This window comes from Macrotis lagotis, chromosome 3 (genome assembly GCF_037893015.1).
Source record: "Macrotis lagotis isolate mMagLag1 chromosome 3, bilby.v1.9.chrom.fasta, whole genome shotgun sequence".
NCBI classification, from domain to species: Eukaryota; Metazoa; Chordata; class Mammalia; order Peramelemorphia; family Peramelidae; genus Macrotis; species Macrotis lagotis.
The window spans coordinates 165,110,387-165,123,342 of NC_133660.1; the positions used below are offsets into that span (position 1 = coordinate 165,110,387).

Sequence of the window (12,956 nt, forward strand, 5' to 3'; positions counted from 1 at the left end):
GCCCCCTTCCTCCCCGGCGGCACTTGTCAAAGTCCATCCCCTGGCGATGAGCCGAAATGGAGAGAACAGCAGCTAGGACCAAGCAGAGGCGGCGGCGAAGGAGGAGGAGGAGGAGGAGGAAGATGTTAGGGGTCTGGCGCTGCCACCGCAGCTTCTGAAAGCCGGGAGTTTTTCGAGTCCGGAAGGAAAGTCCATCGCCTCCCCTCTCCCCCACGGCCTTACACCCGAAACGGTCAAGCCGAGAGGCAGGGGTAGGGTTGGAGGGGCGTGGAGGGCCAGCAGCAGGAGGAAGGGGGGCATGCGAGGGGCGCGCCCCTAGCCGGAGCCCCAGAGCCCCGCAGCGGGAGGAGGGGATGCTGTGGGTGGGGAAGTCGGCGGAGGAGGCAGCGCCCACACTTCGGGGGCTCCGCTGCTGCAGGCAGCGCGGGGAAGTGGGCCGGCCTGGGAGGCTGATCTAGCTTCCCCCCTCCTCCTCCTCCTCCTCCTCCTCCTCCTCCTCCTCCTCCTCCTCCTCCTCCTCCTCCTCCTCCTCCTCCTCCTCCTCCTCCTCCTCCTCCTCCTCCTCCTCCTCCTCCTCCTCCAGCTCCTCCCGCAGCTGCTGCTGCTCACTCCCGCCACTCCCCACTCCCCCCGCCCGCCTTCCCTTCCTCCTCCCCCACCCCCTCCAGCCCAGAACCAAATCAAACCGAAACCCGGACCCCGATCCGCCTCCCCCGCCCGTCCCTCCCCCCCCCCCCCCCCAAGCTCTCGACCATGGGCATTTCTGTTTTCACCTCATAAAGATGGCGGTGCGGGATCACTGCAACCTTTAGACTAATGACTGTCCGAAACATCGCCTCCATCTGTAATATGGTGAGTACCAGCCGGCCTGGAGGCTGACTGGAAGGAGTGGGGAGCAGAGGGAAGGAAAGGAAGCTCCAGGGGAGCAGCCCTTCCCGGGGCCCAGGGCTAGGTGGAGGGTGGGGGTGGGGAGGTGGTCGCCGGCGAGAAGGGCAAGGTCTAAAGTGGCCCGAGCAGCGGCAGGGGGAGAAGCCTTCCTCCGCAGGGTCCCGCCGGGTCCCGCCACGCTGCTGCCCCCTCCCGCGCTGGGGCTGAGCCCGGCGGGTGCCCGGTGGGGGGTGGGCTGGCGTCTGGGGGAAACCCCAGCCCTGTGACCCCGCCGTGGGAGAATGCGCGTCTGGAATCCCGACCCTCCTCCCCGCCCCCCCATCCTGGAGGATTGCGTCGCTGAACTCCGTTGCAAATGTTGATGACATTTGCAAGGTTGAAAAATATGCAAGAATTTGGTAAAAAGTATGCTGCAGAGCTTTCCCTTGGGTTCCTGCCTCCGTGCCTTGATTTGTTCAGAAAAATCCACAACAAAACCCCCAAACCACTTCGTTTCCACCCAGGTGCCTCGGCTTTTCCCCATCTGTGAAGGGGAGGGATCATGTTATCCAGAAATCCGTGGCATTTGGAGGCCCTCTGGCCCGAGCTGCGTAATGCCATGCAGTTGTGGTCCTCCCTTTTCTAGCTCCTCAGCAAATCCTGGGGGGTCAGAGGGGAGATAGCGAAAAGCAAGCAGAGTTATTGCTTGCCCTCAGGTGGGGCTCGGCTGCCCACACCAGTTACTTTAACTTCTGCTTCTCTTCCCCGGGACTTCCCGAGCCTTTGCAGGTTCTCCAACGACAGTTTTCCCAAGTCTCTAGCCCACCCTACGGGAGTCTCTGTGTCCACGTTGTTGGCATGGATAGCACTGCTCTGGAGGATGCCAGCCTGCCCTGGACTGAGGCAGTCATTCTCAGCCTGCTAGCCGCCTGCGGTTCCCCTCCGGCCTTAGGATCCTCTGCTGGGTGTGCCATTCTGTTTGTTCACTCTCCAGTTCCTATCAGCATTCATTCAGCCATCCTAGGATACATACTGCTGGGAACCATTGCGCCAATTCTTGTACTATCTTTTATTTAGTAATCTCCGTATTTTGGAGCTCTCAGGACACTGGTAGAACAGGCTTCTAGATGGAATTTGAGGAGGCTTGGATGAGAGTAGCTAAATTAAAAGTGAGACTTGAGTTGGGAACCCCTGACGTAAAGTGATCAGACCTGCCCTTCTCTCTCCCACCACCCCATGAGTTTATCTTCTATTTCACACCTGGCATGCCAGCCTAACACATGGCAAAGGAGAGTATTGGTGAACCCTGTTTTATCTGTAGGATGGAACACAGCATCCTCTTAACTGTTAGGCTAGTGTTTCTATGATCACTGACATGGCTTGCAAAGTGTATACTAGAACTTGGAGAAACCAGAAATGGTTACTGGCACAGAGAGAATTATAATTGCTGTGAGACTCTTCTTAATTTTCTTCTTCCTTCTCTTCTGAAGGAGATCGGGTCTCCTGGTCTTCTCTATATGTGCATTCATGCATTGAGGAAGAAAAAAAAATGTTACCTGCCTAGAAAAAGGAAAACTGTTGTTTCAGTTTGCTCTTCATTTTTTATGATTCCTGGTGGATACTGTTTCAGCGTAGACTGGCAACAGTCTCACAGTGAATGGTGGTCATGGGAATGAAAGAGAAATTGGCTTTTTCAGGGGACACTGAAATATTTTTGTGGTTTTTCTTGGATGTGCCTCTTGTACTGTCCTTTTTGCTGCAGAGCTGTTCTCCACTGGGCATCACAGGCCAGAATGGCAAAGCAAGAAACCAGAGGAGGAAGCTGACAATATTTTGGTGGAGATGATTCAGGATCTCTCTCAGCCCCATCCCCTTCTACCTTTGCTCTCAATATGGGTAGGGGGAAGGTCATGGAGTATCTTGGCAGTTGAGAATCAGTTTCTTGCTCTTCCCTATACAACTTGAGTCTGTTTGTACCTGTCAGTGAATGAAATGTTGAGAGTTACACACTGGGGGCCTGTGTGGAGTTAGAGAGATGAGGTGACAAAGGCTCACCTGTCTCCATATCTTCTTACAAAGAGAACTAATGAGGAATCAGATTTAATGGTTCTTTTTCAATTCAATAAATAGTGAACCCTAAATGGAATGCCAAATACGTCTGTGCTAACTCTTTTACTGGTCAAGCCATTTAACTTTTCTTGGCTTCACTTTTCTCTGGTATTAAAATGGAAATTTTACTGTCTGTTGGCAGTCTTGGTGGCAACAGTTACAAATGCAAATAATCCTAAGTGTCCAGTACTTTGCAAAGGAGATGCTAGTCAAACAAAATAATAATGTAAACAGGGAGGTGGAGTGGAAAATCATGACCACTCCCCCTTTTAAAAACACATAAGTAATTTCAGCCCCTCCCTATCTGACTGAGCCAGAGGAGAATGTTTGGTGAGATGAGTTTACTTCTGACTGAGATGCTGCTTTTTTCATCTGATCAGACATAAATACTCATTGGACTTCACTTTTAGGGTTTGCATTTGATGATGAATTGTTTTCAGGTAGGTTTTTTTTTAATGAGTCTCCTCCTTCCTTCATTTTAACTCTGAAATCTGTTTTTATTCATCCATGTCTTATTCCTTGTCAAGGTGTTTGTTCAGCTCTAGTTTCAGTCTCTCTGTAACAAATAGCAGGGATAACTGATTGACTTTGAGGTTACTTTTTTAGACAGGCTGGGTTTGGCACATTCAGTTTGAAAAGGCTGATGTGTATTAAGGAAGGATGTAAAAGGATTTCATCTCTTTATTTGAGATTCAACAAAACTAAGACCTGTATTGAGAAGAGGATTTGTTTTCTTGACCAAAATGGAAATAAGCTGGGGAGATATAAGAAAACAGCAACTAATAGTCACATGATTGAGAAATAAAATTTTTCTTCTCTACACAATTTAAATATACAATAAAGACAAAATCCCAGAAGTTTTCCCAGTTGATTGGGAAGTTATTTGTATTAATATTTTTTCCCCATTTGAACCCTTGTCATAGCACTTCTTGATAAACTTGCTTAAGGAATGTCATCCTGGCCACAGTGTCTAGTTCAAAGGTAACAAAGCTTGCTTGACTGGTGTGTTGTAATTTCAGAATGCATTAGTTACTAAATTATGTTGAAATGTTTATGGCTGGTTAAAGAAAGCTTTGCTGGATCTTCAGCATAGTCAGTATCCTACAAATTGATGTATTGAGCTTTAAAATATTGACAGATGAAAAATGAGAACTTGATTGCTTTTCAGAAGAAAAAGAAAAAAGAAGCTTTTGTTTGGAGATGTCAAATGATATTTAAAAATGTGACTTTAATTGACACAAATGGTTTAAATGTATCTCATTACCATTATTGTTGGATTAATGGCTATATCTTGCTTTCTCTCTATTCAACTGATATGGAGATGTGATATTTATTTCTTTAAAAACCATATGATGCGTGCTGAATTTATGGCTTTTGTATTAAGTAGAGTTTAATTAGAGTCAATAAAATCTAGAGTTAGAAATAGTTTTAGTAAAAATTGGGCCTTTTCCCTATGCAGCTGACTTAGATTATGGTTTAGGACAAATTACTGTGCTTCATTTTTGGTCTCAGTTTCTTACATTGTGATGCTAAGGAAGATCTTATCAAAAACTTCTATTTGCTAAATAATCAGATATAATTAGTCAAAGACTATAAAAAAGATACACACACACACACACTACCTGATCAATCAATGTTTGTTGAGGTCTTTCCTTATGTATTATGTATTCATTATAGATTATTATAAGATGTTGCATGATGGAGATGGCATTGGATTGAGAGGCCAGAATCCTCTGGTTCATCTTGACTCTGCCAGTTGTACAAATTTGGCAAATCCATTCATTTCTCTGGATCTATTTTTCCTCATATGTAAAATAAGAGCATTAGATTAGGTGACTCTTAAAGTCCCTTCCTTTATTAAGATTTTAAGGCAGTGGGGTTGTGACTTGTCCGACTTGACTAAGATTTTTCACTGCTTTTTTCTAAATATTAAAAATTTTTAGTGATCATTATATGTTTTTTTAATTGATTCTTTAAGAAAAAAGTAAATATTATTGCCTTGAAATGCCATTTTTGAATACCATAGTAAATAGCTAAAGCTAAAAATTCCTAAATCTAGATGACATTTTTGGAGATTTTTTTCATCCATCTGGACAAATAAATGATTTATTTCTCTGAGGTCAGAGTTGGAAAAAAATGTAAATTTAGGAAATAACTAATTTAGTATAGTTAGTTGCTACTTATCAATGATATTCTTTTTTTTTTATGCATGGCAATGGGGTTAAATGATTTCCCAAGGTCACACAGCTAGTAAGTATAAGGTTTGAGGCTGGATTTGAACCCAGATCCTCTTGACTTCAGGTCTGGTACTCTATCCACTGAGCCATCTAGCTGCCTCTATTCATGATATTCTTGAAATAATTAGGAACTAAGCCCACTGGATAACTCTGTGTTCAGTTAGTTTAGGAGAATCAGCTATAAGTCCTTAAAATCAGATTATAGGGTTTCAGCTGCCTAGTTTATTGATTTGGGAAACTAAAACCTGAAAGTGGATAAAATGAAAGGGAGATGATAGTTGTTCCAAAGTTCAAATATGAGAATGGAAATTGTGTTAAAGGGAAATGCTTGTAAAATAGATCCAAATCAAATCAAATAATGTAATAAGAGGGAATTACTTCCATCAGTTCTTTCCCCAATTATTTCCCAGGTTCATGAACTCATGATGTAAATATTAAGATATATTCAACCTTCTTTTATTTGGGATTTAGCTAATCATACCACTGTCATGATATTGAATGTGTACTGTACATAATTAAAAAAATCTCATTCATGTAGATTTGTCTATGACAGTTGATATTTGCATATAATTGAAAATAATTTGTTTCTTTTTTTAAAATTTTATTTATTAAGGCAGTAGGGTTTAGTGACTTGCCCAAGGTCACACAACTAGGCAATTATTAAGTGTCTGAGGTCAGGTTTGAACTCAGGCCCTTCTGACTCAGGGGTGGTGCTATATTGACTGCACCATCTAGCTGCCCTCTGTTTCTTTTTAATTTTCTGTAGTTTAGACTGTTCATTTTTTCATTCTTGCCTTACTCCTAATCAGTATTTTAAAAAGCTTTGTCAGTCATTATATTTTATGTAATATTATCTTCACATTTCTATTTCTCATGAAAGGTTTATTAAGAACTTTCCTCACAGGGGAGGCTAGGTGGCACAGTGGATAGAGCACCGGCCCTGGAGTCAGGAGTACCTGAGTTCAAATCTGGCCTCAGACACTTAATAATTACCTAGCTGTGTGGCCTTGGGCAAGCCACTCAACCCCATTGCCTTGCAAAAAAACCTAAAAAATAAAAAAAGAACTTTCCTCACAAAAACCTATGAGATAGGTTTCCCAAGTTCATTCAGAGAGATCACTAAATATTTTTTCCTTAGTTTTCCACTCTGGTTAGCCATTCACATTTGACCATTGTAGTTTTGCAACATTCAAGCCTCTAGTTGTGGTAAAGTGAAACATTGGTAGAGTATGAAAAAACATCTGCAATGATTCTTAATTGCAAGACCTGAACTATTTAGATGAACTAGCAAAGGCATATTTGAGTGTTTTTTAAAGAAAAAAAATCTAAGCTAATAAGTAGTTGTGAGGCCAGAATGCTTCATACAGTTGGTTTTTGTTTGTTTTTGTTCCATAGAGTTCTAGCATTTACTTTGGGTTCTAATTTAGTTTAAGTGTAGAATTACTCATTCTGAGTTTCATGGTGATTCCAAGATGGAATCAGCTTTTAGCCTAATTGAAGGCAATGCCTTTGATCTTAAAAGTTTAAGGTGATTGATCACTAAAGGTCCTTACAGCTTAAATCCTTGAAGTTGTACCTTGACTGCCAGTCTTCTTTCTACTACCTCTAAGGATATTTTAGTCCTTCCCTGTCTTTGCACTTAACAGGCATTTAATAAATATTTGTTGAATTGAATGTTTAATGAAATGCTCTCTGATATCTTCTGGTAAAAAACATTCAACCTTGGAACCCTTCTTTGTGTGTGTATCTTAAGGAAGAGACATGACTGTCTTGTGATAGTTAAGGGGATAAGATGAAGGAATGACAGCTGAAAGGGAAAAAGTTCAACTTGGTATTAACAAAAAGATGATAGATTTTAGGACAGACTTTTCCTTGCCAGTCCTTAAATGAAGGAAGTCATTATTATTCCAAACCCCATCTCAGTTTAGCTCATTGTTGTTAATTATGATAAGTAACTTTGGTTCAGTTAAAGTGAGTATAAGAGAAAAGTATGTTTTTAGCAGTTTTTATGGAAGTGGAGAACTTATAGATTTTTTTTTGTGTTTACTTAAAAGCACTTTGGTATCCTTCTAGGAAGTAATGTTCAGTTATTATCTTATTTCCACATAAATGCAGTTTTCTTCAGTTAAGTTTCATGCAGTGTTCTTTACCATTTCCTGCCTGAACACAGATTTGTGAGAGGTATTCTGAGGGTACTTTTTTAAACCTACACTTTATTTTTCAGAATCTTATGTTGTCTTGAAAACTAGTATTCTAGATGGATTGTTACAACTTTTACTAGCCATTAAACTGGGGTTTGATCACTAGGAGCAAATTGAAGAGCATTGGAGTTGATATCGAAAAGAATCAGTTGTAGATACCACTTCCAGAAAACCATTCTAACAATTCAAGTAGAATGGACATCCTTGAGAAATAGTGGATATCTCCATCCCCCTCACTGAGGCTTTTTGAGGCATCACTTGCCAGGGATGTTGCTTTAGTGTGGATTCTTGGTCAGCTATATATGGGACTAGATGACTTCTGAGGTCACTTCCAATTCTGAGAAAATGTGATTCTCTGTTCTTTTTTAATTATGTAAATCCATAGCAAATTCTAGATATCTATATATTTTTTGAATACAAGGCTACAAGCATTTATTAAGCACTTTCTAGGTCCTGAGTACTAGGCAGAACATTGGAGATCCAAAGGCAAGCAAAAAGATAGTCATTCTTCTCAAGGAACTTCCATTTTAATGGGGAAGGTCTTCTCTCCAAAAGGAGAGAAGGCTGGGGAGAAGAGGCCTGCATAGAAGCTTGGGGTCAATCAATTAATAAACATTTATTAAACATCTACCAAATGCTAAGTACTGGCGGGGGGGATACAAAAAGAGGCAGAAGAGAGACCTTGCCTTCAAGGAGCTTACAATTTAATGGGAGAGACAACTTAAAAACAGCAAGATATAGAAAGCAAGCTATATTCAGAATAGATAGAAAATAATTTAAAAAAGGAAAGGACTGAAATTCTGAAAAGTCAGAAGCACAGTGAAGGAGGGGATTGAAGTTTGGCTAGCCTAGGCCCTTCTCCAAAAGGAAACCAATATGAAGAATTAATTTATCAATGGAAGCAGGGAATCTGCTAGATCCAGGCAGGTCACAGCTAGAAGAGTTCCCAGGTTCTAAGGTTAATTCAAGGTAGAGATGGCAGCTGAGAACTGAGGCAAAGTCTATCCAGTTAGAAACAGAGCTGGAAAAGGAATGAAGGGAATATGACTTATAAAATCTGCCATAGAAAAGACTTTTTTTTTGATGCATGTAACCATTCAGGCAACAGTCAGCAGTCATTTCCAATCCCCTACAAAATGGAAGACTTTTTAAAAAGTCTTTCAGAGTTGTTTATTTTTACAATATTATTATAGTATAAATTATTCTTATTTTGCCTGTCTCACTCTTCTATCAGTTCACACAAATCTTCCTAAGTTTCTCTAAAACTGTCTCTTTTGTCTTTTCTTATATTGCAATAGTAATCCATTGCATCCATAAACCATAATTTGTTGAGTCATTTCCCAGCTAGTATTCTAACTGAACAATAACAAAAAGCACTCAGTTCTTATCCAACCTCTCAGAACCCTGGATAGCTATCTACCGATCTGGATATATTTGAATCACATTTTACAAATGAAGACCTTTCCACCTGTAAAATGATAGGATTGGACTTGATGACTTCTAAAGTCTCTTCATCTATATATCTATGATCCTATGGTAATGGAACATTTTAAGACACCAGTCCAGAGCTCAAACCTCCATCACTACGGGGAACAGAAAGATGGCTATGACTATCTGATTAGCTCCATTTCTTCTAAGGACCCTACTGTCAAATGTTATTTGACCGTACAAAAACAATTGCTATAAATAGGTCCTTTTGGGTTTTCTTTAACCTTCTTTGAGGTATATGCTTTAGTAATGCTACAGATGGGTTTCTTTAATCTTTTAGATTTTCTCTTTTGTGCTTATTTAGGTAGACTTTCTAGTTTTTAAAAAATTTAAATATTTATTTTCTCCCAATTACATGTTGTTTTGAGTTCCAAATTTTTTCCCTCTCCTCTTGCCTTTCCTTGAGACATTCAGCAATGTGACATGTGTAATCACGGAAAATATTTCCATATTGGTGATTTTATGGGGAAAAATTTGAACAAAACCAAAAAAAAGTGAAAAATGCATTCAGTATGCATTCAGTTCTTTCTTTAGAGGTGAATAGCATTTTTCATCATTAGTTCTTCGGGACTGTCTTGGATCCATTATGTTGCTGAGATAGTAAAGTCATTCACAGTTGTTCATCATACAGTGTTCCTGTAGTATTTCTGGTTCTGTACACTTCACTCTGTATCAATTCATGTAAATCTTTCTAGGTTTTTGTGAAATCTTTCTGCTTGTAATTTGTTATGGCATAATAATATTTCATTACAATGAATGGCTTGTTCAGTTATTCCTCAATTAATGAATATCCCCTCAATTTCCAATTTTTACCTACTACAAAAAAGAGTTGCTATAAATATTTTTGTACAAATAGGCTCTTTTCCCTTTTTAAAAAATCCCTTTGGGATACAGACCTAATAGTATTGCTGAATCAATGGATATACACAGTTTTATTGCCCTTTGGGCATAATTCTAAATTGCTTTCCATTATGGTTGAATGGATTCACAAGTCCATCGATAGTGTATTAGTGTCCCAGTCTTCCCACATCTCCTCCAACATTGATAGTTTTTCCTTTTTTGTCATATTAGCCAATCTGATAGTTGTGATGTGGTCGGTCCCTCGGTGTTATTTTGAGTTGAAGGCCACACAGCTAGGTAATTATTAAGTGTCTGAGGTCGGATTTGAACTCAGGTCCTCCTGACTTCAGGGCCGGTACTCTATCCACTGTGCCACCTAGCCTCCCCTGAGTTGAATTTCTTTAATCAATAGTGATATAGAACATTTTTTTTGTATAGCTATAGATATAAACTTGATATATATACATATATACATACATCATCTCTCTCTCCATCCTTCTTTCTCTATCTCCCCCTCTCCCCCTCTCTCAGAAGAAGTTGCTATCAAACAAATATAAGATAGCTGGGGGTCAGAAAAGGCTGTGCTGTATATTAGAAACATTTTCTCTTTAAAGTAATTGTTAAATTCTGAATAACATTTTAAAGTGAATGAAGTAAATCCAAAGGTAATTCTAAAATTATAAAACAACATTGGATATTTTTTCATTCAATAAACCTTTGTCATACCTATGAATAGTTGACAAATTTTAACTTCTCCATTTCAATTTTCCTTTCCTTCTAATGGATAAAAGATGAATACTAGGAGGCATCTAGGAACCTTCTAGACTGAACAATCCATAAATTAAATAATTGGCTCTTCAAATGATCTCATATTGACTGAAAGGACAGCTTATCACTTATGTAATGTGTGTTGGCTTATTCCATTGTTCTTTTCAGGAAGAAAAGCTTGAGTCTAAGAAGTATCTGCAAAACAATGATATTTCCAAAAGAACACATACACATATTTTATTTAACAAGACTGACAAAATAGGAAAAAAAATTGCAAATATTACTTTAAGCTGTGATTTAAATAGTCACCTCTGAGCACATATGAGTCAGGAGTGATTAGGGGATTAGATGGAAGCAAACCTGTACTAACCTCCTCCCTAGAAACTACAGCCACAGCCAGGTGGGACCAACTTCTTACCATGCCCCATTGTGAAAACAAACTTGACAATGAACCTTGCTTCTGCCCAAAAGCACTTATTTCAAAATGAACCTCAGATTTCTCAATGAAAATGAAAGTGCCATAGTGAATTTTGTACTATTTTTAACTTTTCTAGAATGTAGTTGTGCTGAGCCATCAGAAAAGAAAGGGGAAAAGGAGATATTGGTGGTGATTATTCTTTGGAGAAGTCACTTTACCTCTTCAGGTCTCAGTTTTCTCTTTTCAAGAAAGAGGGTTTTTGTGTGTGTTGTGAACCCCTTTGACAATAGTGCTTTTCAATGTTTAAATGCATAAAATAAAATACACAGTAGAAAAGAGTCAGAAAGACCTAACTTCAAATGTGGACTCAGATACTAGCTGTGTAACCCTGGGTGTCATTTAATCTGGTTTTCAGCCTCCGTTTCCTCATCTGTAAAATGAGCTGGAGGATTTCCAAGAAAATCCTCAATGGTCTCGCAAAGAGTTGGACACAACTGAAACAACTCAACAAAAAGCACCTGATTCTCATTCAACCTCTCAGAACCCTGGATAGCTATCTACAGATCCAGATGTTTGAATCACATTTTACAAATGAAGATCACCTGTAAAACGATGGGACTGAATCTGATGACTTCTAAGGTGTCTTCCATCTGTACATCTATGATCTTATGGTAATGAAAGATCTTAAAGACACCAGTCTAGAGCTCAGACCTCCATCGAAAGATGGCTATATTTACATCTGATTATCCCAGTTACTTCTAAGGGCTTTAAATAATTACTCAAAGCCTCAAAAGTCTATTAATCAAGGTGGGATAGCTGAGTAACAGTCACCATCCACTGGCTTTCTTCAATATTAGTAGATGGATAGTTAGGGTCTTGTGTCCTAAAAATGGATGACTGAATTTGTGTAGGTTCAGATTTTAGAGTCAAGTATTGAATTTTGAAGGATAGTGCTTTGAAAACAGGAACTTGATAAGGGGATATCGGGTTTGTAAGGAACTTATGACTTAATGACTTCATTTGTTAATGTAGAAAGGTATTCTAAGTAAAGAGAGGACTTTTTTGGGGGGTTTTTGCAAGGCAAATGGGGTTAAGTGGCTTGCCCAAGGCCACACGTATAGGTAATTATTAAGTGTCTGAGACCTGATTTGAACCCAGGTACTCCTGACTCCAAGGCCAGTGCTTTATCCACTATGCCACCTAACCACCCCAAGAGAGGACTTTTAAAGAAGAATTGGAGAAAAGGAAAATCAGTCTCCAAATTCAGATTGAAATGTAGTTGAAACGTAATTGTTGATGTGTTTGGCAAAATACTTCTAATAAAAAGATATTTTAAGATATGATACAGTTCTCCTTTCCTGATAATAAGGGTATATCATGTAGGTAAAAACTTTTGGTTATTTCTTTAGATTGGAAATCAAAATATTTTGGTGCAGGCAATTAAGTGATCCTACCTGGAGAAGTATATCACTCAGATAACTCAATTGCTTTAAAATGTTAAACTGATTACCTGAAGAAAATAGAGAAATAATTGGAGAGGGACTGGGAGAGAAAAATTTTCACTTTGTTCTACTTTTGAGGATTTGGGGCAAGAGTAACCAACTTGGGTTATTTAAGATGAAAAAAATCTTTCTAAGGATATGCTATTTATGGAATCTCTGACTGGGAGAGAGAGAGGAATAGTGCAGTAGAAAGAAGGCTTGATTTGGAAACCTAGGAGTTGGTTCAAATTCTGCCATTTTAATTCAGCCTTTAATTCACCTTAGGTGAACTGATTCATCTCTGGAATTCTAATGTACTCACTTATAAATGAAAGAGACTGAATTTAGCAGATAATTGGTAGTGTCTCTTCTAATTCCACATCTATGATCATTCCCCAAAATAAATCAGATGCAATTACAGTAAAAATGAGTTAGGTAAGATGGCCAGTAAGTTTTGTAATTTAGAGAACCAGGGCAAGATATGAGATTTGATCTGTGACCCTGTTTCCTGTAAGCAATGCCCAAGCAAATTTATGTTTTTTAATTT

At 39.5% G+C, this 12,956-nt stretch overlaps 1 protein-coding gene across 7 annotated transcripts in view; it reads left to right on the forward strand.

The window, feature by feature from the left end:
* The first annotated feature begins 740 nt into the window (after window positions 1-740).
* The window catches only part of USP46 (ubiquitin specific peptidase 46), a 74,166-nt gene continuing 61,950 nt past the window's right edge, over window positions 741-12,956 (forward strand). For 3 of the 7 annotated variants that reach the window (XM_074229446.1, XM_074229439.1, XM_074229445.1), the window contains exon 1: window positions 741-852. In XM_074229446.1, coding sequence (XP_074085547.1) covers window positions 817-852 — 36 coding nt within the window. In that variant the 5' untranslated portion in view covers window positions 741-816. The other 4 variants (XM_074229443.1, XM_074229444.1, XM_074229441.1 and 1 more) reach the window with 4 other exon arrangements.